The sequence below is a fragment of the Fukomys damarensis genome, unplaced genomic scaffold, assembly GCF_012274545.1.
Source record: "Fukomys damarensis isolate Sample0158 unplaced genomic scaffold, DMR_v1.0_HiC HiC_scaffold_8, whole genome shotgun sequence".
Lineage (NCBI taxonomy): Eukaryota > Metazoa > Chordata > Mammalia > Rodentia > Bathyergidae > Fukomys > Fukomys damarensis.
Window position 1 is genome coordinate 20,399,350 of NW_022900920.1, and position 26,877 is coordinate 20,426,226.

Consider the following 26,877-nt stretch of genomic DNA (forward strand, 5'->3'; position numbering starts at 1 on the left):
TACTCAAGATGCTACTTGGAAAGTCTTTATGAGATATTCACACTTAAATATGTTGGCTGCAGTGAGTAGAATGTAGATAAACATAAGATCTAGAACCACATTAATGGTGACCACTGTTCTACAATGTTTCTGTACTTTTAGTTGAGTTACTCTGCAAGGAACACAGATTTCACTATTTTGATGAACAGGTTTAAATTTACTTTAGTTGTGTTAATCTAATTGATACACTTCTCAAGAGCTTTATTAATTTTTGAAGCAAAACAATACAAAGATTAGACAATAGTTGAAGTTTTAATCATATTTAATTAATTTCATTTATTGCTAGATCTGGTTTTTTTTAAGTGGACAATTTCAAAAGACTTGAAAAGGTTTGCTTAAATATTTCCTTTCTGTGTGTTTCATAAACAAAGATAACAGTTTAAAAATAGATTTTCCTCTCTGCTGCTTATCTTTTGACTGGATTCCCTCCAACAAGGAAAATACCTCTTTGACCCTTCTTTTCAAATAGGCTTTGGGTTGATTTCTCTGACATAGGATGTACTGTAACTTACAAAAACATTTTTGAGGCAAATATGCAGGATTTTCTGGGAAAGCAGGATTTTTAGAAGACGCGTGGAGAGTTCCATGTTTGTCCTTTTGCCGAATGAACACAATTTTTCTTTAACATAAGTGAGACTATTGATTTCCACCTCCAAATTTGATGTTAATTGTTATAACTCTTGTTTTTTTTTTAATCAGATCTTTTATTTTTGAAATACTTTATTTTTAAAAAGTGCTGCCAGGGCCAGGAATTGCTGCCACCTGCCTCGGAAGCTCAAGGACCTGGTTTCAGTCCCCTGTACTAAAAAAAAAAAGTGCTATAACCTGGTAGCAGTTAACCTTAGTAAACTGTTCATTTTCTTTGTCTGGAAAATGACTTAGTGCGATCTAAGTCACCAAATAGAGGAATCTGCTGTTTTCCTGTAAGCTAAGATGATTTATGCATGTGTTCTTTGAACAGCTGAGGAAGTTACAGACCTAAAGAGGCAAGCTGTCGAAGAGATGATGGATAGAATTAAAAAGGGAGTTCATCTTAGACCAGTTAATCAGACAGCCAGACCGAAAGCAAAGGTATGTAATGTGAAACTACGTGCTTTTCTTCCCCCTTGACATTTGCTTTATGAAATGTAAACATTTGAAATTTGATGAAAGTTTCATGAGGACCGTCAAATCTTAGGATAAAGCTGTGTCATAAAAGCATTTCCTTCCTTAGAAACATGTGCCTGGAGGACTCTGGCCCACAGTGAACCTAAATCAGCAGAGAAAGCAAGCCCCGTGCCTGCAGGGTGCTGTCCTCTCTTCCTGAGGGTCATTGATATGAACTGTCATATCAAACAATTACCAATTGTTATTCCCTTTCTTTTCTTTGATCCCTGGTTCCTTTGTGTGAGTCTATTGAGTATGTGCCAAGTACTGTTTTAGGCACTAGAGATAAGCTTCCTGGAGGCTTCAGTTTTAGTAAGGGGTTCACATAATAATATTAGAACAGAATCAGGACAATGCAGAACTAAGATTTTATATATAAAATCCACTGTCTCTTAAAGGAGACACAGTGAGCCTTCTAGGATGGTGAAGCACTTCAAGTCTAATTTTGTACTTCTTTTTAGTGTGTTTCTATCACATTTAAATAGGCCCAATAATAGTTTCTGACAGTTTTTTTTGAAAAATATCCTTTCTTTCCTCATTCTCATTGGATATGAACAAATTTGTTCTTTTTCTTCTTTTTCATCAAACTTTATGGTTTGGTGTTTTTCTTCACTTCAAGGACTCCCCTCTTCAAGTTCTTGAATGTCTCTGGGTGTCCTGGCTGTATGGTAGAAATTCCAATGTGCTTTTGAAGTGGCCACTTTGTCACAGGCAGGCCAGATAGCCATACCCAGGAGGAAGGAGTGGCTGTGGCCAGGGCTGTGTGTGCAAAGAGGGTAGCAAGGGAAGCAGTGTTCAGCTCTGAGAGCAGACTGAACATCTGTGGGACAGAAGTTTCAGCAGCCACGTAGAATATGTCAGTCTGTGCCAGTGATCTCAAAGCCATTTTCCGAGTGAAGAACAGAATGTAAAACTGAAAAGCTAGCTGGGTAGAGCAGTCTGGCAGGACCAGTTGAGTGAAAGATAAACACTGTTTTTGGAGTTGAGGCCCTAGTACTACCACCAGCTTTCCTAGGCTTTTTCCTATACAAAACTGGGCCAGCACCTGCTCTGTCTGACTCACGGGGTGGTCATCAGGAGTCGGTGGAATAAAATATAAAAATGCTTTAAAATGCAGGGTCTGAGTGCCACTTTGAAAAAGAATGCATTTTTTTTTATGACTTTCATGTCACAACTATTATGGGGAGAATAAGCAAAACTAAACTATTACTAGAGAAAAATGCAGTGTCGTAAAGAAACAAAATTAGTTTAAAGGAGAAAAATGTTAGAAACTTCTTAAATCATAAGCAATCTATGTTCTGCATGCTCTTTCATTTTCAGAGTATCACTTTGTGCTCTCTCTTTTTTCCCATGACTCTTCTCACAGTTGCACATTATTTAATGTCCATTCAGAATCTGGAAAACAACTGAACAAGGATCAGTGGATGACTGGGTTTTTTGCGGGTAATGATTAAGCTGTGTAGATGTAGTGCGGAATGGCCAGGTCAATGACCTCTGAAACAAATGGTCAGTGCATGCTCGGGTACAGCCTTGTTCCCCCGCTGCCCCATTAGTTTTTCCTGAAATGTCACATTATGAAAGTTGGGTATGGAGTTTGCAATCCAGGCTCCTAAAGGTTTTTGCAGTCAGGACAGCTTGGGTGGCATGGCAGCTCTTTTTCAGTATGCCTTCACGTGGGGCATTTGTTCACAAGTCACAGTTGTCTTGTGAACAGTTTTCCTGCAAGGGTCAAACCTGCCAGAAACTGCATATTTTCTAAATTCCTTGATACTGTGGGTGGTGCTGGCATGATTGAAATGAGTATCTTAGAGTTCATGCCTGGCACTGAGGGCACATACTACTCACAGGAAACCTGGGCTGTGAAAGTGGAATGCATTAGCCTAAATTTGCACTATCTTCAGTTTTTAAAGTTGAAAGAGTAGCTTATCATTTTGTTGTCTTTGGAGAGGAAGGGAATATGGATTACAGTTGATCACCTCCCATTTCTTTCTTTCTTTTTGGTACCAGGGATTGAACTCAGGACCTTGTGCTTGCAAGGCAGGCGCGGTGCTACTGAGCTAAATCCCGAGCCCAACCTTCCAATTTCACCTCTTTTCCGGGTCTGAAAGGCTCCAGGGGTTCCTGTCACCATGTCTTGAAAGTTTTATCTCCATCTCTAGCCTTTGTGAGAGGAATTGATACAGGGGTATCAGAGGTCTTTCCTGAGCTGCTTTTTCATGGGGCCCCAGCCTCAATTTTCCCTCCATGAAATTAGTTGAAGGATCCACTGGGGCAGACAAAGATTACCCAGAATTTTATTTGAAATTATTTTGGTTTTGGTGTGGCCAGAAGACAACTGGACTTGCAGTGGAGACACATACCTCAAGTCCTGCCTTCCTTGCATCTAACATCTTCATGAGATGAAGCGATGGGGCTGTTTGCTGCTCTGGCAGACAGGGATGTTAACCTTTTCCTGGAAGCCACTTTCTCCCCTGGTGCTTTCTCCGACCCCAGTCCTGTTATGAGATTCTGGAAACAGACATGCCAGGCCCCTGTAGGCTGGCCTTCACGAGGGTTAATGGAGCTGGGAGATGTTTTGACCCAGCGCTTGCTTTCTGCTCTGCACTGCCTTCTCTCTTCTGCACCTGCTGGCAGAAGTTCAGTGATGTGCATGGAGAACAGTTTATTATTAAAAATTCTGAATAATGTGGAATCAAATCTTTAAAATCTGGTGTTTACTGAATCTTTTCCATCCTAACAAAATAATTAAAAAGTAGTAGCACAGGTGCCTTTGCTTTGAATATAACTTCTAATTTTCTGTTCTACTGCCACTGGAGAGCATGAATATGATATGGCTAATATTTTTTTCAAACCTTGAGCCACAGGCTGGGGATTTAGCTAAGTGGTTCTGCTGCCTGCCTCGCCAGCACAGGGACCCGAGTTCGATCCCCAGTACCAAAAAAAAGAAAAAAGAAAAAAAAAAAACACCTTGAGCCACAGACCTGGTTAAAAAATATACAGCCATACATAATACCAATGTAGCTACCAATGATTTGCCATGTAAAAATATTTAGTATTTTAAAACTGATTTACTTAATACTTATTTTTCTCTTTATAATTGTAGCCAGAATCTGCAAAGGGCTCTGAAAGTGCAGTGAATGAACTAAAAGGAATACTGGTAAGAATGGATACTAGTTTATTATTGATTTATACTAAATTGGGAAATGAAAGAAGAATATTTTTACAATCTGTCTCTTTTCACAAATAATCGTTGTTGTTACGTTTTCTTTCCATGCGTTCTCTTGACAGTTTACTTGACTTTATTTATGGATTCCCCCAGCACATGTGCTAATAATGAAGTAACACTTAGCTCTTTCTGTTGTAAAAGAGTGGTTTACACTTTCACCAATGTCATTGTTTCCTGTTCTTGCCTTCTAATCCTGGCTTTGCACCCTGAAGATCAAGTGTCTGACCAAATGTGAGGATCGGTACATGTTTATGAATAACAGAACTGTAGTAGATGGACGAGGCTTTACATGGATAGTGCTTTCCTTTGAGTCACAAAAGTGGAATTCTTGACATTTGCATGTAAAGCTGAGCTTCTACCTAAATATGTTTACCTCAGGGTCACAGTCTGCTTTTTCTCACAGTTGAAACAATTATTCTATGAGAAATTTAAGGGTAAAATGAAAGCCACTTTCTTTATGTCACTGATTTCCTTTTCTAAAGGTAATTCACATTTGTTGGAGAACATATATAATGCCCATCTCTTCCTGTTTCTGTAATATGGAGTAAATGGCCGCTGCCCTCTCTAGCAGTTGCTGTCAGGCGAACACCTCACATAAAAAGTGCTCCAGACAGAAAGCTCTGTTTTCAGACTATTTCAGTCCTGATCCCCCTTATGCACAGAAAGTCAGCAAATATGGAGGCGGAGGTGCTAGACTAAATACTCCCCTGTTTGTTGTTACTGTGCTAATTATCCATTGTGTATAGACATCCACATAATGGTGGTAAACAAAATTATTTTCATCAAGCCCTCTTTAAACAGTAGACTTAACACAGAATGGCTTAATTAGTTCACTTTAGTTTCAAATGAGTGGGATTAGCCCTGAAAAGAGGTATATCACTGACTAACAGTGGTGGTCTACCTACAGAATCAAGGATTAAAACCACTGCAAAAGGATGTGGTTATTATCTAATGGATTCTTTGATCAGAAGATTTTTGTTGTCCAGTGGGTTCGGTTAAGGAGAATTCCTCATGAGGGTCCCTTTTGTTGTCTCTGTATTATAATGCTAATTCATGTTGATGAAGCTATCCCTAGGGGTGCTGTGAGGTTCTAGAGAGCAGGTCAGATCTTCAGTAAGAGTAAATCATACTGAATTTGATTTTTTTTTTTATTTGGTTTTCTTTAGAAAATTAGGCACTGGTATGAGAAACAAATGATGATACTTGATTATCCAAGATATTCCGTGCTTTCTGATAACACTAGATGGTAGCAAGTTTATTGAATTACAGCATGTGTGTGTGTGTGTGTGTGTGTGTGTGTGTTTGGCTAGAGAATGAAGCCAGTGCCTTAATTATTCTAGGCAAATGCTCTAACACTGAGCTATACTCTCATATTCACTGTAACTTTATGTCATTTCCAGAACAGAAATTTTTGAAATGTATTCAAATTCAAAAAAATGTTTTTAATGTTTTCTCTCTTTTTTGGCATATTGCTCTTATCTTTCTTGCCCTAGATCTATTAGATCGCTTTACCTTATCTGGCATCAAACATATCACTAGGAGTCATTTTGACAATATTATTTCTTCCCATTATGTTTTTTAAAAAATGGAACTCAGGACTCCATTTCCTATTCTTGCCAAATGGCAAACTGTCTTCTACCCTCAAAGAAATTTCCTTTAAGGGATGGTAGACCATTTGTAACTCCAAGTCACATTAAGACAAAACAAACAAAAACAACTCTACACATTCTTGTTGGAGAAAACTCAGCCTGCTTTTTGTACGTCTTGCTGTAATTTAGAAAGATAAGATTATCAGTACTTAGTGAAGCACATGCTGCCAGTCGCATAGTCAGGGCACGTGAGAAGCATACACGAAAAAACCATCAGAACCTCCGGTTGTGTACTGGTGTGGACAGCAAGGATCTGTTACTAGGACATACCGTGAAGCACATGTTCAGTTTCTTGTAGGGCTAAAAGCAAGAAGCAGCTCTGTGAGGGATGTTTTTATGGACATGGAACGTGACCCAAGGTATAAATATGACTTAGAGATTTGGCTACTGTTGAGATAGTACATATAGAAACAAATCTCTGGTTTGGAGGAGTTGGAGAGCTCTATTTTTTTGAGTTGCACAGTTTTTAAGGTCAACAAAATCATTGACTCTATTCATTTTTCTGAATCTACTTCCACTAAAATTTTTAAGCTGTTTTGTAGATAAAAATATAAACAGTTCATTTCTCATAATCACACAGAAGTTTTGAGGTTTAGCAGATGAAACCACTCGAATTACCCCGATCATTTAAAAGCCCCTCTAAGTGGCAATGATGATTTCTAAAGACTAAATTGATACAAATTAATCTAAGTGTCTCTTTGGATGGCTCTAAAACAAATACAAAAAGCAGCTTAAACAGATGCACTTGCCAGTCTTTTTCGAACATCTTCAGTTTTACAAAGTGCATGAGAATTGTTGAACAGTTAATTTTGCCACCTGAACATTACGTTAGTCAGCATCATAGAGATTTAATGAGCATGGAGACTAAGACTGTTAGATGGTCGTAGTGCCTTGAAATGGAGACCAGTTTGGGAATGTCCGGCCCATTGCTGACTTACTGTGGACATGGGCAAACCGTGCAGCTCATGGAGTTTGAAATTCTCCTAGTAAAATGAAGGAATTAGGTACTCTATATTAGCTGAGCTCTTTATCATTTCAGTGAAGTCATGCAGAAATCTTTCTACCACAGTTGCCCCATATTTAAATTTTACTTTATAGGTATTCGCTGAATTAAGCACATCAGTCAGTAAGTGGAAAAAGAGAAATTTGGGATTCGAGGGTTAGAACTTGGAAAGTTGATTTCTTTAGTATCAGGTATGACCATAGGGTAGCCTACCGCAGCCAGGAATTTGGGGAAGTAATTTATCCAAATGAAAAGCTGAAGGTTGTTGTGGAAGATCAATTCATCAATAAAAGATAGCCTATTCTTTTGCCTTGAAATTACTCAGCCTCTTGATATTCAAACAATGTAGTAATAGTAGTTTTATAAGTTATTTCAAGAGTGATAACTGTAAATTTTCAAATAGCTGTTAACAAGTGGTACAACTGTTAAGTTTTAATGAATTAGCAATACAGATAATACAGGGATGGTTGTTCTTCAAGTGTTATCTAAAAACGACAGTATTTCATCATCTTTATTTTGTCGGTGTCAATCATACCTTACTGTATTTCTCTTCTCTGAGTAGATACAGACCTGTAGTATTAAGCCAGATCATCTTGTTTTTTCAACTGTGATATAAGCTATTATAGTATTACACATTATGTGGTTTTCCTTTTAATATATTTTATGAATATGTGCAATAAATGAAAAAGCAAAAAGAGGAGCCTCCAAGGGAAAAAAAAAAACTATCATATGCCTGGTTAAAATTTGAGCCTTATCTAAGTATTTCACACAAGTTGGTTAGACAGCTGACAAAATCATACAATGTGATCTTTTTAGTCAATTTCCTCCTGGCAATAGGCTAATTTTCTATAATTTTCAGCAGGTAGGGGAAAAAAACTTGTTCTAAACAAAGCATTATAACCTATATCATGTGAAATTTATAACCATCTGATTTTACAAGGAACTTTGTTTTATAGGCTAAAGAAGAAACATGGGTTACCATGTCTAGCCAGTAGATTTCTTGTAATCCTTCCAGAAGTTGGTAGTAAGGAGGAAGCGAGAGTAAGGCAATAGCTTAATGAGTTCCAACATCACAAAAGCTGGCATGATTATTAGCCTTGCTGGACAAAAGCTGCCTTCAGACTCTGGCATGAAATCTGACCAGTTATGCTAGACTTGAGGTTCTTTTATCTTTTTGTGTTTTTTTTTTTTTTTTTTTTTTTTTTTTTTTTGGGCTAGGGATCGAACTCGGGCCCTTGCGTTTTGTGAGGCAGGTGGCAGAACCACTGAGCCAAATCCCCGGGTTTCTTTTATCTTTTGATCAGAAGATAATAGCTCTTTCTTCCTTCATGTGTTCCCAAACTTATGGCACTTATGAAACAGTGGACATTTCTTATGAAAAACCTATCATGTTGGAGTGCTAAGTCAGTCCTTACAACTAATCACGGAGAGGTACATCGCCCACATTCTGTACAGACACTTGACTAGAAATGGAGATGGAAAACATAGATCGCCCTCCATTTCTTACTTCCATAGGGGTTGAGCAGGGAACCACTGCATGGGTCTTTGTCTTCTCGGAAGAGATGCCAATTGAAGCAGAGGCACAGCTTGATGGCCTCTCTTGTGTCTTCCCATGTCTTCTGGGTACCAGATGAACTTTCACTGTCTCCTCTGTTAGGAATAAGGAATTAGATACTTCCCTGTATGATTATAACTTTCCTCTTCCATACTGAATTCAAGGTGTACATGGTGCCATCCTTATTTGCTTAGGACATTGGAGAGCTTTCTGTACCTCCTTTGTGGCCACTACAACTATGGTCACCAGGTGTGCAACCAGGGTAAGTCTCTCTCTGAAGAATCGGCCACTCTTTTTTTTTTTTTATAGTGCAATATGGATTTGAGTTTACTAGCCCATGGCTGCCATATCAAAATATCCTTCTAAGGTGAGTTTAATGTATCCGTTCTCTTCTCCAGCTGAGCAACACACAGCAGAATCTTTATCATCCATGGGCAAGTACCTTCTCACTGCTGAATTTCATGGTCAGCTCTTCCAGAGGTGCCCTTGTACTGCTGTTCTGACGTGAAGCCAGTGACTACATCATCAGGAGCATCTTCTTAAATGATCCAGTGCTCTGTGTGCTTGAGGATGTGTACATTTAAAAACTTACATACATACAGCACGTGTGTTTTGTTTCCTAATTCCATTCAAATTCTGATAATGTTTTGTTGGTTTGATTTTTATATCCCTTTGTATATTGCATTGAGACATTAATCTTTTTGTTTTTGTTTTCACTTTAGGGGACACTTAACAAATCCACTAGTTCAAGAAGCTTAAAATCTCTTGACCCTGAAAACAGTGAAACTGAGTTAGAAAGGATTTTGCGTCGCAGAAAGGTGACCGCAGAAGCAGATAGCAGTAGTAAGCGGGTTTGAATTCTCCACAGTCCTTCTCTTCATCTCTGAAACCTCTTCCTGTAGTCTCTTTTTTAACATAAAAGCATCTTTTAAAAATTGTAATCAACATATTATTTTTAATGTGAGTGAGAAGTATTGGGTGGGCAAAGGGTATTTCTGGATATCTTACAAGAACTCTAATGTATTTTTTTATTCATTAATTTTATAGGTACATTTTAGGTATACAATATGATGACATGCACCATTGGGCTTTGCACCTTTACATGATCTATCTTGGTTCTTATTTTTTTCCCCACTCACCTACCTCCCTTCAACCCCTCCAACCCTCCCTATTTACAAAGACTTTATTTCCATTTTTTTATTTTCTCATATTTATTCCTTTCCCTTCTTTCCTTTTCCCTACCCCTCCCACTTCCCCTTCCCATTTATTGGTTTATTTATTTATCTGTAGATAATCAGCCATATACAGATCCGATTTGTTTAATCTGAGATTCCCTGACATTCAGGATGGGTTTGGGCAAGAATAGAACATCAAGTACAGGCACCAGAACCAGGTTGCCTGTTTTTGAATTCCAGTTTGGTACTGTCTTCAATCCTTTTCCTTAGGCAAATTACTCAACTTTAATATGCTTCAGTGTCTTCATCTATAAAGTGATGATGATAAAAGCACTGCTTCATAGGATTATTTTCAAGAGTAAGTCAGTCAATATATGAGAAGGGTTTACTGCTGAGCCAGGCACAAAGTAAGGATACAGTAATTAGTAGTTTTAGTAATAGTCACACTTCAGTTACAAATGCAGAAAAGTCATCCTGACTGTTTATGTGCATTTATCTTACTTGTTTCAGCTTGTGAAACAAGAGAATGAGAAATTACAGCTGTGTCACCGACTATAAAAGTACCATGTAAACAAGGCCACACTCACAGTTTATATTTCAGTCAGGTAGTCAAGTGTCAAGCCTCAGAATCTGTTGCAGAACCGACTTTGGGTGTCTTCAGTTGTTTTCATCAGCTTGGTCATGGGAATTAGTAGAAGCTCTTAAGAGGGCTTCCCCTCGTGGTAGGAAGGAAGCTGACTTTGAAAAACTGCCGTAAATTATCAGCAACCATGGCTAATGGCTGAATCTTTTTTTAAACATAAGTGAAACATTTATTGGTACATTTCAGATATACATAATGATAACATTCATCATAGGAAATAGGTATCTGTATATGATAATCTTTCCTTTGTTTTTTTGTTTTGTTTTGTTTTGAGATAGGGTCTCAGTTTGTAGTATAGACTGGCCTTGAATTCACATCGATCCTCCTGCCTCAGCCTCCTGAGTGATGGCTGAAACTTTTAGACTCACTAGGTTGATTTCAAATAGTCCATTGTGGGCTGAGGATTTAGCTCAGTGGTTCTGGCACCTGCTTTGCAAGTGCAAGGACCCGAGTTAGATCCCTGGTACTAAAAAAAAACAAAAAACAAAAAACAAACTAAAAGACAAAAACAACAACAACAAATCAAATAGTCCATTATAACTATTTAAAATCTACAATTTTGGGGGGTATTGGGGATAGAACTCAGGACCTTGCACTTGTGACACAGGAAACAGCACCACTGAGCTAAATCCCTGGCCTCAAATCTGCAAAATATTGAGTCATGTTGACCAAATTTAAGTTGCTAGAATATTGAAGGTGAGGTCTTGGTCATTTTAAACTCTGTTTTTCACATAAGGATATTTTCAAACAATTGAATAAATTGGCTTCTTGGGTTAAAATGAGCCAAATACCAGCCGGACTTTTATCATGAAAAAGATGAAACCTTTGTTTTCTTATTTTTTTTGGCAGCTACATGGCTGGAGTCAAATGACAGAGATGAGGCCTTGGATAGGTTTCTGCCTTGGGTGCACTTGTTTGCTTCTGTGTACAAAGTAAGTGGGAGGGAACACAAGCTGAGAAAGAAAACACGATAAAGCAGCAGCCTGAGTTTTGCAGAACTCAGATCCCAGGTTAGTGGGTGTCTCCTCAGGCTCCAGGGACGTACCACTTGTTCCAGTTTTTCTTCTAACTGAATTGATGATGGTCCCTTGCTTTACCTGGCTTAGCAGCCTGCCATACTGACACCTCACAGAGCACAAGTGCCTCTCAGAAAACATCATGTGGCTTCAGCAGGATGCAGTAATCATCTCAGACATCGTGCATTTTTCTTGATTACTTTTTATATGTAAGAAAAATAAGGGCTCTGGCTCAGCTCACTTCTCTTCCCCTTTTTAATTGGCTTCAGTTGCTGAACAAGCAGCAGACAGCAGTGTATTAAGAAACAGATCTTGCCTCCCTACAAGGACAGACTGTTTAAAGCTATCTAGTGCTGTAGTCAACAATTGTTCAAGGGCAGATCAGAGCTGATCTGAAGCAAATCTTGAATTCAATTTCACATTTACATTTTCTGGAGCTTTCTTTTTCTTCTTTTTTATTTTTTTATTTTTCTCTTTCTGTCTTTACTCCCACATCCCCATGCAACATGAGGCTTAATAAAAGTAGCTGGGAGGAGAAGCCCTTTTCAACCAGAATATTCAATAATGTCACCACCTGTCTGCCCACATGGTTTAAAGGAAATAAGAAGTCAGAGACCAATGCTCTGTGGGCTGGGGCTTTTACCAGACCAGAAAGGATCTGTGCTTTCTACATGGAGTCAGCAAGAGATACTCAAAAGATTGGCTGAGGAATTTTCTAGTTCCTCTTAGTTGGTTTCCCAAACCAGACCTTTATTTATATAGTTGATATATTTTACTGTTGTAGTACATTAGATACATTCTAGCCAAATGTAACAATAAAATTTCAGAGCTAACTATTAATGATCACAGATTAGCTAGTATGTTGAATTGTGCCCACTAGAAGTTTCCATCTTGATAGATGATCTGATATTTCTTTAGGATACAGAGATCCCAAGCTTTGTCCTTTACTTAGTAGCAACTTTCAAGGTTATCCATTAACTTCATTTTTTAAGAAATTATCATTAAATTTGCATATTTGTGACTTCATAAATCTCTGTCTTAAAAGTACTCCGGCTAGAGTTTCAGGAAACATATACTAGAATCTTGCTTCAAGAACTACCTAAGATAAGAGTCTTTCTACCTAAAGATAGGAAAAAATTCACAAAGAGGCAAAATTTCAATGCCCAGAATTTTTAGGTGCGTAGGCCAATTATGTCAATAACAAGCTTTCTTGTAGTTTTTACATGCTGTCCCAAAGAACAGAAAAGCCCAAGAGGTAAACAGCCAAACTCTTTCACTTCATTTCTATAATCTTGTGTCTGTATTTTAAGAGGCAATAAATCTACTTCTCATTCACATTAAAATGAAAATGTTCATAGAAACTTAATGCTCAAGAAGCCCTTATGAGCTTTTTTAAAAGATCCTTTTGACAGTTTCATTTTTCTGTTTATAATGCAGAGCTGAGTTTTGGGAAGAATTAACTCTTGAGAGGTGAAATGGCTCAAGCAGGGCTTTCAGAAAGCCATGCTCTGGGAGAAGAAAAGCATTTTCACAATTCTTGTATTGCTGCAAACTCTGGTCAGCGAGGAACTGTGGCCTGGGACTTTGTAGTTTCTTAAAGGTCTGCGTGTAATTTCTCAGCATGCTGCTGGTGCATTGAAAAGCAGTAGTGCCACCAAAGCAGAGCAGATTTCCAGTAGGAACATTTTTTTCAACATGCTCTTGAAATTTTTAACAAACTTGGCCTTTTTACGTCTTGAGGGATTTTCACCTAATCTGTTTTTCAATGCCATATTAATAAGCATCACACGGAATGATTAAACTTGAGGTATGTGTTTGGTTTTAAGGTCCAACTGGGATATTAGCCACCTCAGAGTCCAAATCCATGCCAGTGTTGGGTTCTGTATCCAGTGTAACAAAAACAGCCTTGAACAAGAACACTCTGGAGGCAGAATTCAACAGCCGGTCCCCCCTCACACCTGAGCCAGGTGAAGGGTCCCGTAAATTGGAAGGATGCACAAGTTCCAAGGTTACATTTCAGTAAGTAACAATGCTCTTTACTAAGTACTATGTAGAAGAATCTGTAATGACTAACGTGTCTCTTTGGTTTGTTTGTCTCTAGAAAGATTTTGCCTTGGCTAGCCAGTTCCTCTCCTCCTTTCCTCTGATGAGCCAACTTTTGCTCCTAGGCTCCCAGCTTTGAAGTTTTGTTCAAATCCAAAACAAATTCCCCATTTAAAGAGAATTCCTCCCCTAAACTGTTTTGACAGTCACATTCTTATTGTACAGAAAGAAATGACCTAGCATCAGAGGACAATTAAATTTTTCAAAGGTACATGCTTAGATCATCTCTCTTAAAGGTTCCTGAGCAACTGAAGAAGATACTAGATCTTTCATGGCCTCTTGGAGGGTACCTTTGTATAGCCTTATCTTCTGGTCTGCAGTAAAAGATGTGCCTTCATACTTGCAATATGTAATCTATATTGATTGACCTCAAAGTGCCACTTTGTCAGAGAGTTCTCGTGGAAGATCACTTTGTTTTATTACAAGGGCAAGCTCTTTTTGAAATCAGTCCACAGTTTTGCTTTAGTTCTCTCACCAGAATGTTTGTCATTTAAAGAAAAGGAAGAGGTGCGACAAATCAGATCAGTCGAATATTGTAATCACAGTTAATTAAACCTCTGATTTCCTGTTCTGTCAAGAGAGAAAGAGCCCCTTTTTTTGTAGTTTAGCTGTCTTAGATAAAAAGGTGAAACCTGGACAGATGAAGTTGAAATTCAATTTGGATCTATTTTTGCCAACCGGTGTTTTTTCTTCTCTTGCATTTCTCTCATTGCTACTATTAACTTTCCTCTCTCTCTTTCTCTCTTTTGGTATGAATGGCCTTCTTTGCTGATTTACAGTTTTATCTAATTTCATTGTGTTTAAAGGCACATTTTTCCCGCACTCATGTGTTTCCTTTCTTTTGACTAGAGTCATTTGCACAGTTCTTACAGAAAGATGATCTATATTCATTCTTCATCTTTCCTATTAAATTTGTTTAACACCTAATTTGACATCAACAGTCTGGCTACAGTTGAACCAATATCTAGACACAAAAGCAATTTGGCTGAGACAAGTTCGTTTCTGAGAAATGCTTCAGTGTGTGTGTATAGATTTTTTTTTCCTTTACCATTTTACACAGATAATCTTAATCAGAAAATACTGCAACTCTTTCCTCCTTTTGTCTGCCTTTTATTCTCCAAAAGTAAGTGGAAATTACATTTCCAAGAAAGGAAATGAAATAATTGCAGGCCCAAGGTCTGCAAAATGTGTGTTGAATTGACAGTGAAAAGGATCCATGTGTTGACAGACACAGTTGTTAGATGCCATAAAGGCCGATGTGAAGCTCAATTTATTTCTCATCTTGCTTGTTCAATGACTGCTTAAGAGACACATTTCAATTTAATTTATCTACTTAAAGCACTAATACAAATACCGTGAGCTGCTGTATTAACTTTTAAACTTTGTAACCTAATGCTTGATTATTCAGTTCCTGACATTCTCTAGCTGAAATAACCAATGCTATATATTTTCACAGACAGTCATTTAGCAAATAAGAGCACCTTTCTGAAATATCTGTTTCTAAAGTATAGTTAAACCAAATGAATCAGAGAATTTTATGTACCAGGAAATTATTCACTTCCCAAACACACGTGCTTCATTCATGTTTAAACATAGCTTTTTTAAAAAATTGATTTTATTGGTACATTTTAGGTATACAGTACAGTTACATTCATTATTGGGATCCTGTACCTTTACATGACAGGTCTTGGTTCTCATTTTTTCCCTTGTCCCTGCTCTCCCATCACCCTCTCCTCCCCTCCCCATTTACAAACACTTTATTTCCATTTTTTCATTTTCTCATATTTTTTTCTTTTCCCTTATTACCTTTCCCCTACCCTTCCCACTTTCCCTACACCTTTAGCCATTTTCTTCCCATTTCACCTTGTCAATTATAAATATAGCTATTTAATGACTATAAGAAGTTAACATAGTTACCTGCAAGCTTTTAAAGTAAACTTTCATGTTATTTGTTAGGATCCCTTGAAACTAGTCCAGATGCTAGAAATGAAAAGGATTCTTTTCAGGTCTGCTTTTAGCTGGCTTTAACTAAGAAGTTCACTCTGTTATACTAATCACTAAGGAGGAGGCAACTGCAGTGTCCTACCTCATAGATTTGAACTAGCAAAGCCCTCGGGAGCAGGTCAGCAGTGAAAAAACTGAAATATTTCCCCCGCCTCTTCAAAGCATCTTTGCATGCTAGCAGTTGTACTATAATGTTGATGTTTGACCATACCACTATAGCATTAATGGTGAGTGGCACTATCAGCCCTTCACAGGAGTCAAGATCAAGGCAGGATACCAATCACAATGGTCTCTATCTAATACATTCATAATTTCCCCAACATGGCAACACCCACTTTTTCTGCAGCCCCTACTCCTCTCACCTTTTTCCTCCTTCCACTGAGGCCTCTTTGGCCAGGTCCCATTCCAGTGTGTGCCCGTTGCTTGTACTGTCCCCTCTGCCTACCATGCTGTTTTCCCCAGGACTGCATGGCTTTCCCCTCCCCTCCGTTATTTCTTTGCTCAGATGTCATCTTCTCATTGTGGTGTCCCCAACCACCATATTTAAAGTTGTAACTCATTATCCTATAAACTCTGATTATTCCCTCCCTGCCCTACCCCATTTTCCCAGAGCAGTTATCACCTTCTCATATACTACACCCTTTATTGTTTGTTTTTTCCCTTCCTGTACTGGAATGGAAGCTCCACGAAGGTAGGACTTTTCGTTGTTTTGTTTCCTGGTGTATCTCAGACACCTGGAGCAATTCCTACCTGATGGTGAGATCTTAGTAAAAGAGTGAGCGCATTTTTAAAGTATTAATTAAATAGCAGAATATCAGTCAGTTAATTTGCATTCTCTCATTATTCAGCAGTCACATGTGCATAGCAGCTAGAGATATAGTAGAGGTTTTTGTTGGTTGACTGATTAGATTATTTGTTTTTTTAAATGTTAGCCCAGAAGTTGTTTATATTCCATTCAGTCATGCATATCTTCTTCACCTTTGTACCTACCTGAGGGAAAGTTACCAGAGACACAAGAATACCTGGTGATACCAGAAAGATCCACTTGTGCTCACTGGATTGGCTCAAATGGACAGGACAGTGTGCACACCTACCAGAAATATTTTAAAAGTGAAGGTAGAAACAAAGCTGTTTTCTGCACAAGGTCTGTTAAGGTCTTTCCTTAACTAGAAATTTCACTTTCGAAGCTATCCTCAGAAAGTTGTTTCCTTTCAATAAATTCCTAAAATCAACACGTGATTACTGTATTCAACTCCTGTCTATAAATTTTATGACATTAGAGATATACTGTTTTATTTCTCGAGATCTATGACAAAGCAGGAGATACTTTTGATACTTAATTACAAGAATTCATTAAAATTAATGCTCATTTCACTGGCATAAGCAAAGCAAAGGTGTTTTGTTTTGTTTTTAAAGAAAAAAACAATCAGGGCTTAGGGAATTCTAATTTATTCTATTTCTATTTTAATAATAGCTTTAAAATATTTGTGTCCTGTTAATTCTAATAAGTGTATTGTATCTAGTCATAGTGCCATAAATCTCGTGGTGAATTTGAATTTCGTTAATTGTGAGTGGCTGTAATTCGGATAGCAATTGTGCTATACTCTCTCCCTGTATGCTGTGAAGGAGATAGAGTGGGGGCCAAGCAAATAAATAATATAACTTGATTGTTGCTCCCATGCCCTTTCTTGTTGATCTAGATTAATCTGATAATGTTAAAATATAGCAAGACAACTTTATTCAAGCTCATCAGTGAGTAGCATGGTCAACCTAAAAGAAAATTCTAAACTGTGGAATTTTAAAAGAAATTATCCTATTGCTTTCAGACAGCTGTAGCACCATACTGGAAAACAGGTTCACCAATTGTTGCATAAGGTTGGAGCAACAAGAATAATTTGTGTCTTCGTGGACAAAAGCCTGCAGATGGGAGGGGAACAAGGAAGCAATATACCCAGTTTCCTAAATCAGCCTTTTCCCACATTCCCACATCTGCCCATGGTGGCAAGGAGCACCATTATTCACAGGACTTGAACTCCACAATCACACAGACTTGGACTCTGGTCTTGGATCTGCTCTTTATAGTCCTGTGACCTTAAGCAAATTATTTAATGCATAGCTGTTTCTTCATGTATAAATTGAGTTTACAAACACCTAGCTTATAGGGCTGTCATATGAATTAGATGATACATGAAAAGTATTTCAGCAGATTCCTATTTTTTGTTAAAATTATTAGCAGTCATCATATTGAGATATGGATAATTAAGGACAAAAGTTAAAATAGAAAGCTAAGGTACTGAACACTTAGTTTATTGACTGGGTCAGGTGACCTAGGACGGCCCAGTTAACACTCTCTGTTTTATTTTCTTTTTGTTGTGTTTTTTGATAATCTGAGATTAAGGCAATTAAGTTAGGCACTCTCCTGAGTCCTTTCAGTTTCTAGAACCCTAATGATTCCTAACAAACATGGTTGCTTGTGGTAAAGATGTTAATTAACAATTAGGAAAAGGAGTAAGGTGTCTTTCAGTATTGTATAGATTTATCATAAAATACACAGACCCAGAAAGATACAAAAAATTAATTTTAACAATGTATAATCAGAACCTGTAAGTGAAAATGATTTGTCTTTTAGAGTAATACATTCAAAGTTTAGGCCCGCTCATTCTAGTCCTGTCGCTGTTGCCCCAAATACTTTTAGACCTGTTCAGATTAGAGGTACCTGGTCACAGAGGAAATAATCGGGCAATCTTTTCTGTTTATTTTAGGAGAGAGTACATTCTGCTCCTCTGACCCTGCATACCCATAGGTAGTTTCCTCTCCTCTTTTTGCCTCCCATCCCTAGGGCTCACCTAAGCAACGAGAAGTCATAGTCTCTTTCTTGCCAAGGAAGAACATGTTACCCAGTAAAACAGAGTTCTGAAAAGAAAAGTCACTCAACTAAAAAATTCTTAAAGAATAATTGGCAAAAGACTCTTCTAAGTTTTTGTGTGTGCCCAATAGCTAATAAAGGGGCATACTTTAAAATAAAATTTGGAGATTAGCCTATCAGAATACCATCCAAGCTGCTTTAGTCCTCAGTATAAATTTCGTGTGCACATTTTTAATTTTATTGGTTATTTCAAACATACTGAAGAGTAATGTACTCCCTGAAGTTAAATATCTTGAAAATGGCTGGCTCTAATCAGGTTTAGAAAGGTACTTTAACAAAAGATAATATAATATAAAGGTAAATTACTATGTATTGAGTTGTTTTAAAAAACATACATTCTAAAGCCCCAAAGACATTTAATATGTCCACTTGATGCTGTGCCTTTTAATGACTTTTTAAAGAGGAAAAGCTTGTGCTTAGTTATTCTTTGGTCATCATATTTTAGGACATTTCTACCAAGAAAGGCAGGACAAATGGTTCTTCAGTGTGGAGAAAGAGCTGAAAGGTTTTTTTTTTTTTTTTTTTTTCTTGTTTTCAGAAAGCAGGAAAGGAATTTATTTTCAGTGTGTATGTACTGGGAAGACAAATCTAAGGGTTGTTCTTGAGGTGCCAGTAGTATCGTTGGGGCCAGAGTTGAGTGGGGTTGCATAGCTAATGATCCTGGTTAGGTCATAATCTGGTTGACATTTTAGGGTTTGTCACACATCCGATTGGCACCAAGGAAACTGCTACTCTTGAGCAGATTTTAAAAGGTTTTTGCCTCCCCAACCAGGCAGAAGCTTGAGGCTCTTGTGTTCCTGCATCTTGCTTCTCATTTCTGAAAACAGCCTTATCTGGTGGTGGCCTTGCTCTTCTAAAGGGAGTTTTGTTCATGCATATTCACTTTTTCTCTCAATTAACTTCAGGAAGGTGAATGTCCTTCTAATAGTTAAAATTAAACAAGACAGTCACAGTAACCCTCAAAGATGGCTTTTCATTTGAAACTGCTTTACAGCAAGAGCCCGTCTGAAAGGGAGCTCATGTTCCAACTGCACTGTAATGATGTGATCTGCAGTGATTTCCCAGCCCTGACCTTTTATCTTGGTCATCCCCAAAGGTCCTTTTAAGCCACAGTTGCCAAAGACTTCCAGCTAATACTCCTCTAATTTATCACACTTCTCTTCAATCCAGATCCTCCAAAGCTAGAAGCTTCAACAAACTCTATTAAATTTCCCTTTAAACCACCACACAGGCAGTTAGCTTGCTTTTTTTTTTTTTTTTTTGGGAGGTCAAAACAGGTCACATTCTGCCCAAGGAGAATTTAAAAAACAAAACCCCATGTAGCAATTATAGGACTTCAATTTCAATACAAAAATGTCCATTTCCAGTAAAACCATTTTTATTTTAATTTGCATTTAATTTCCAGATCTATGGTATCTCTAAATACATGTGACTTTTGGCCCCATGGAGATTTACTTTTGTAAGAGTTCATCTCATTTGGGCCATTAACTGAATACCAACGGATATTTGATAAAAGAGAAATTTTAGATGTCTCTTGGTTGGTGTGACCAGTCAAACATTTCCATGAAAGAAAAAAATATCTAATTGCATTGCAAGTTTCTAAAAGTAGGATTGATTTTTATCATGTTTGACCTCTAACTGGGCTCTTCAGTTTTATTCATTATTCCCAGTGTTAAACTAATACCTGTACAGAAAAAATGAAATGGAAAAGTACTGTTTTTTGGGTTTTTTTTTTAATTGGGTGGAAGATCTGAGCTTTTAGAAATCGAGACTCTTACTTTTAGGGAACTTGGCATAAAATGATTCCCTTAGGCATTGATCTCAGCTGGAAATTAATTTGCTTAGCCATATAACCATTTCTTAAGAGAGGTTTGGGCTAACATTTTGTTCAAATGGAGGTTAGGGAAGTTCTTTTAGTCTCTGTGTGGGGAAGGAATGGATTTTGCTCCTGTTATTCCTACCCCCTTCATTTCGTTATCACTTCCTCTTTCTTTCTGTCGTGTGTGTGTGTGTGTGTGTGTGTGCGCACGTGCGTAAGCTCACATGCTCCACATGAAGGAGTGGAAGAAGGGCACTTTCCCTGTACTTAGTAAACATTTATTTCCGAGTAGAGAATACTAGCTAGCAGAATGAACCACATGGACGTTCCTGCTTAATTTGATGCTCTTACACAATTAAAGGATTTGCTCTGCTCTCAACTGTAATCTTAGTACTGCTGAATTGTGTACTGACACTGCAGGAAACAGCTCTGTTCGGCAAAAGCACTACTACAATAGTTCTCCATGTGTGCCTGTACATGGACAATTAAGTTTGAACAACAAAATTAGCAGAACAACTGGATGTTCTGGAAGTTGAGATCCCTTTGCTTAGTCTTTTCTTCCTCCTCCCAGTCCACCCCAGTCTTATCCTGTGGACCACCGGAAAGATCAGCCACCAGTATTGTCTTACATGTGTTCTGAGTGGCTGTACAGACAGCAGCTTCTTCCACAGTAATTGTTCAGGATGTATTACACCTACTGCAAAAATGACTGTTAAAATGCTGTTGAGTAAATCTCAAAATTACAGTTAAAACACTGCTGAGTAATTCTCAATTCTCTCAAAGAATTAATTGCCTTGTAACATTTGCTCCCAGTTGCAAGCACCTATGATTTTATAAGACTTTGTATAGAATATATTATTTCTGTAAATTGCTTTGGGTACTTTGTAGGTTTTTTTAAACCGTTTTTCAATAGTCTCTAGAGTGTTTGTTTCCTTTTATTTGTACATAGTGAAGTACAATGGAGTTTTTAAAGTTTATTCAGATAGAAGTAGCTGATTAAAATGTAACAGCATTTCAGATCTCAGGATAAACTGACCAAACTTTAACCTGGTAAATACATTTCATTTGAAATATAATTTATCATGTAACTATGAAAAGTGGCAAATTGAGTTCTTTGTGACTTTTCTTCTTCAAAGAGTTCAAAGTACATAATATAGTAGATTGAAAGAATTATGTTTTTAAAAATATTGTCCTCCAAATTTTGAAAGCACAAGCATTTTGCATTTAGTATCTTTCTTATAGAGCCAGTTTTATGTATGGTGAATTTTGCAGAAGACATGTTCTTGTAAAATATTCTTGTAAATAATGCTTGGCTTTTAATGAGTTTTCATGGTGATTTAAACTTGTGCAAAATTACAAAACGCTGAAATGAAAGCCTAGGAAAAAGTATCACACTCCTTTCAAAATCTCTGCTGAGCTAAACTCAATCAGTTCACCCATTATCAGTGTTGTTTTTGCTGGTGGGCGTGATGCAGTTTCAGAATCTGTAAATATCTGCTGTCCAGCTTGCCCTAAAAGATCCAGTGCGGTCTTCATGGTGCCCACAATGATCTGGGACATGAGCCATGCCTGTGTGGCAGTTATAAAACTAGAGGAAATAATGCCAAGCATGGACACAGGTCTTTGCCCAGCCACTGTTACCACTGTTAGAAAGGAACTCATATTAATTGTAAGGGCCAGCCAGTCTTTAGAGGCTGATGACAGCTTTCCAAACACAGAGACATTCTGTTTAATGATGTTCTTTTTTCATAATTAAAATTTTAGTCTGTTTTTCCTACAAAGAGAAGCAGATGCAAATTGACAAGCTAATATATTTCTTGGGCTAAAATGGAATTTTTAAGGAAGTACAAAAGGCCAAAATTTTGAGCTTTGTTCTACCTTTGTTATACTTACAAGTATGAGAACTGGCGGTAATATAGAAAGTTTTTAAACTTTATATTGTGAGGTTTTGGACACGTGTTAAAGGCTCTCAAAAAATAAGGTTTCAGGAAGAAACAATAAAAACTCTGCTGCAATGCTACTTCTGTTCAGGGCTGTAGTTAGTAAATGTGTAAAGGGCTTGAAAAAAATAATAAGACGTATTTTTACACTAGGGAAAATAGAAGGCTGACTTCCCCTTTGGAGTTTTCCCAGGAAAATACTTTACAAAGACAAATTTAAATCTTCCCGTTTTCTGTCCTTGAAGGTGGTAAATATGATTGTGGTTTTATCCATTTTTATTATAAATGAAACAGAGTTCAGACCGTCCGGCTGTGCGTCATTTGTTGGACGGCTGCCACACACTAATGCAGACGTCCCACTGGGAGACCAGAGAAGAGCTATACTTTGATTCACCAGATTGTGTTAAATAGTCCAGCTGTTGCGATTTGAAAGATAGTTACCTCAGAAGTGAAATAGAAATGAACTTGGCATTTATGCCTCAAACCATTTTTATACTGTTTGGCAATCAGCTTTTCAGAGGTAGCATTTTATAAAATAACTCTCACCGCTTAAAAGTTTCATTCACTGTAATGTTCAAAATGTCCCACCTTTATATTATCAGTAAAATTAAACTTGAGTGATATGCAGAATTTGCATGAAATAAGCATTTTCCCCTTCATTTCATGAGCTTTGATTGTATTCAATTGAGCTGAGAACCATGTCGATTAGGGCTCTTTGGGGCATTAGTTAATTTGAATTGCAGCCGAAATGTTAGCTAGAATGTTGTTGAATATAATTGAACATGGAAAGTTGATTTTGAAAGGAATTTCATTGAATGCAAACAATGATGTGCTTTTTAAAAATTAGAATGCTGTGCTTTAGTCTCTTGTGACACAGTCCGAGAAATCACTGAATCTCTTTATAAAGTTCAGCTTTGGCAGAACCATTTGAGATTGTTCTGATTCTTGTGGTACTAGTAAAGTTTGGAGTCAGGTCTTTCCTTTTACCAGCAAGGTGTCCTGCCAGATCGAGCCCACATTTTGGCTCTCCTGCAGCTAGGGAATAGTAGCTACTTCCTGAAAGGACACCCACCTTGTACTTGGGTATGAGACTTCATAGGGTGGCAGAGATTGGTATATTGCATTTAAGCTTTCATATTGCTTGTTGGTTTTGTTTTTGTCTTGAAATTGCATTTAAGAAAATGGTCTAAAATGACCCATGCGGAATATCTATTTGAATGGATCATGAATGACTACCAGTGTTTTGTTGCAAGAAAAAAATACTGGCCACGAAATCAAAATTCCAGTTTTTGCCTTGTATCTGCTGTCAACAAGGTGTGTGCCTTGGACAAATCATTTCACCTCACTCTTCTGGACTCATCTAACAAGAGGCTACATTAACTCATGTTAGTGGTCCCTTTAGCTTGAATGTGCCAGGATTTTGGTTCTACTTCTTGTCATCTGAGACATGTACATTTTACTTGCAAGTCTTGCATACAGGAAAAAGGCTGCCATTACTTTTTTTGAGTACTGACTTTGAATTACTTATTTGTAGTTATTGTCCTTCAGTGCTGCATTAAAGCAGAAAAATTGAACAGAATAACCATATTCTGTAATTCCCATTGGATTGTTGAATTTGCGCTTCCAGGATTTCTGTTTTGGGGAGAGGCCTCAGACTTGACTTGCCACCATGGCTGCCTTGAACGAGAGCTTGGATTCCCTGTACTGTCTGTCCCTAAAGGAGCTCTCTGGCTTTTCCTGTGAGGTGAGGATGGAATTAGGGAGATGAGGCTAGGAGAAAGGTCCCTAATTCCAGAAGAAACTTTGGGCAGTTCCCCAGGGGAACCAGAAATGGACCCAGTGATGTCCAATGGGGAAGAACTACAAACTACAGAGGGGGAAAATCCAAAGAAACCAAGAGATAGTTTGAAGAGATGAGCACATAGTTACTGATCTAAAAGATGCACATAGACATAAATCAGTAAATATGCTCAGATTAGCCTGTGGCATCCATATCCTGTTTCTAGGAATAGATGCCTTTAGGAAAAAGCACACTATTGTGGATGAGGAGGGAATGGGGGATAGCTCCCAACTCACTCTGGCTCTGGCCACTGATGAGCTGCTTATTCTGGGGCCAGGCTTTCCCCTTCTGTACATCCCGTTGCCCTCATATTGCCCTCATCTCAGGACATGTCAGACTGGATGAGTGCCTTAATCCCTTTCTGCCTCCACCCGCTAGGCCCCTAGGCTATGGTTATTACCCTGGAGAACTCAAGTCAACTCTGCCTCGATGCAGATTTGGACAGTCTTCCCACTGTGCCTTGGTTGGTGACAGTCAACAAAGGTGTTCTCAAATGGTGACCTGCAAGTCATGTAGTAGGTCAACTGCAGCTAAGAAGCTTGCTTCAAGACAGCAGTTCTTTGGCCTGAGGCCAGGACACTTTCAGCCCAACAATACAAAGTTTCTGAATTTTCTGTCCAATCAGCCTGCTCGTTTTGCCATTGTGGAACCCTGAGAGCAGTTCCTGGAAGTATTAAGCCCCCAGATGATGAAGACAACTTTTTCTAGAAGGTGTTTATCACCCTTCATCTCCAGATACTCAGGGCCATGGAAATACCCATGGTAGTTCTTCAGAAGTGATGAAGGTTGGTATGGGTTGATAGAAGTTGCTCACCCAGAATGCCAGAATGAGACAAGTCCCCCTTTGCATGATTTGAGCAGACTGGTTGGCTTTACATACAGGCAGGCTTGAAATCAGGCTGGTGAAGCCAGACGGGTCTGGACCTGCAGACTTCATCGTGGCTTTCACGATATAGCCTCCACTAGGCTGCAGCTTCGTTTCCTACAATCTCCTTACCCTTTTGCTTCAAGTTTAGAGTTGATCACAGAGAAATGTGCATGACATTTAGGAGTCAGGAGTAGAGCTGTTGCACTGTGGTCCATGTGCTGACTCACCTCACTGGCATGCGCAGTGGCTGGCCCAGGTTTCTCCAACTCCCCCATTCTCTCCTCTGGCTTCTCCCCATCCCAGGCCAGGTGCATGTTGGAAAGGGTCCAGCATATCCTGCAGGGTGCGTGCATTATCAGGATCTGTGCTTGTAGGAGACAGGTGTCTCTCTAGTCTGTCCTCAGTTTCTGTTACTTTTACAGTGATCCTCCCTTCCCTTTATAGCTGCAAGAACAATTTATTTCAGGCCCAGCTTCAGACACAGAGGTAGCATTCCATAGACGGACTGATAGCATCCTCAGTTGCCTAAGGTCTCATTCCCATGACCGGTCCTTTATATCACTCACTTAGTGGTTTTCCTGCTCTGATCGTAGGTATTTAGATGTTGCCTGGGTCAGAGAAAGTCAAAACAGGTGGACTACACTGTGGACTACATCCATATGGATCCCCAGTGTATAGTAGCAGATGCCTTGACAAATTGTTCTTGGATAAAGTAGATGGTTGCCTTTTTTTTTTTTTTTGGTTTCTTGAGACAGGGTCTCACTATGTAGCCCAGGCTGGTCTCCAACTCACAGCGATCCTCCTGCCTCAGCCTCCCGAATTGCTAGAATTACAGGTGTGCACCACCATGTAGATGGTTTCTAATGAAGATAAAGGAATCTTTATGGAAGATCCTGTCCAGTCTATCCCTCAGCTTCCTGAGTTTTACCACCCACAAGAAAGTCAGAGTTATGTGATGATGACCAAATCACATAATTAATGTAACCCAATAGCCAGAGAGAATGATTTTCAAGCTTTTGTTTGGATAGATCTTGTAGCATGCACTGCTCAGAAAGTGGGAGGAGTGTGTTTTTTTTGTGCCTGTCCCTGGGTCATGCAGTAGTGGATTGGATGTTCTATTGTTTTTGTTTTATAAGAGAGACCTCAAAACCTATTCACACAAAAACCTTGGTTTTTCCCCATTCATTCTTAGCCTTTCTCTGTTTGAATATTTGCTTATTCATTTACAAATGATCTGCACAAGGTGTTGGGAGACCTATTGTGAATAAAACTGAACAGTCCCTGCCTTGTGGATGCTTACATGGTAATCAAAGAGATAGGCATGAAACACCTAATTAACTGTGGAAACTCCAGCAAAGAAGTGTTATGTGGTAAGAGACTCTGCTGGCAAGTTTGACCTGCTGGAGAGGTCAGGCACTGGGGAAACCAGCACCTGGAGAGGTGCTGGCACTGGCCAGCCGCTCTCCAGCACTGTCAGAAGTGGGATAGTGCTGTGCTGCCTCACTGTTAATAGTGAGTCCTCTGGGACCAGAAGGCCCAAACCTAGTGTTGTCCAAAAGGATCAGAAAAGTCTCATGAGCCTTGGCCCTGACTGCTGCTGCTGCTGGGAGATCATCAGGCACAGGACAGCAACCCAACAGTAAGCTTCTCCTGGTAGGTTCTGACCAAAGCTTTTGAGAGAACTAAGTGCCGGCAGTTTAATTTCCTGACACACTGCAAGAGAATGTTTCAGGGACACCTCTGTTCCCACAAGGAAGCTGTCACCCATCCAACCTAAGAAGCAGTAGCCTCTTGCATAAGAAGGGTATAGTTTTTGTGGAAAAAAAGAAACTGCCTTGGAGATTCAATAATAAATTTCTCCACAACCAAATCCCTCTGGTTAGAAAAATTTATGGTGACTTAAAATTTGAACTTGTTTCCTGAAG

At 38.6% G+C, this 26,877-nt stretch overlaps 1 protein-coding gene across 4 annotated transcripts in view; it reads left to right on the forward strand.

Annotated features, from left to right (window-relative positions):
* Shtn1 (shootin 1) overlaps positions 1-26,877 on the forward strand; it is an 81,995-nt gene that overhangs the window by 52,109 nt on the left and 3,009 nt on the right. For 3 of the 4 annotated variants that reach the window (XM_010634539.3, XM_033761394.1, XM_033761393.1), the window contains 4 exons: positions 1,001-1,110; positions 4,289-4,342; positions 9,341-9,461; positions 13,279-13,471. In XM_010634539.3, coding sequence (XP_010632841.1) covers positions 1,001-1,110; positions 4,289-4,342; positions 9,341-9,461; positions 13,279-13,471 — 478 coding nt within the window. Of the gene's footprint in view, positions 1-1,000; positions 1,111-4,288; positions 4,343-9,340; positions 9,462-13,278; positions 13,472-24,709; positions 24,870-26,877 lie in introns of all 4 variants that reach the window. The other variant, XR_004516283.1, reaches the window with a different exon arrangement.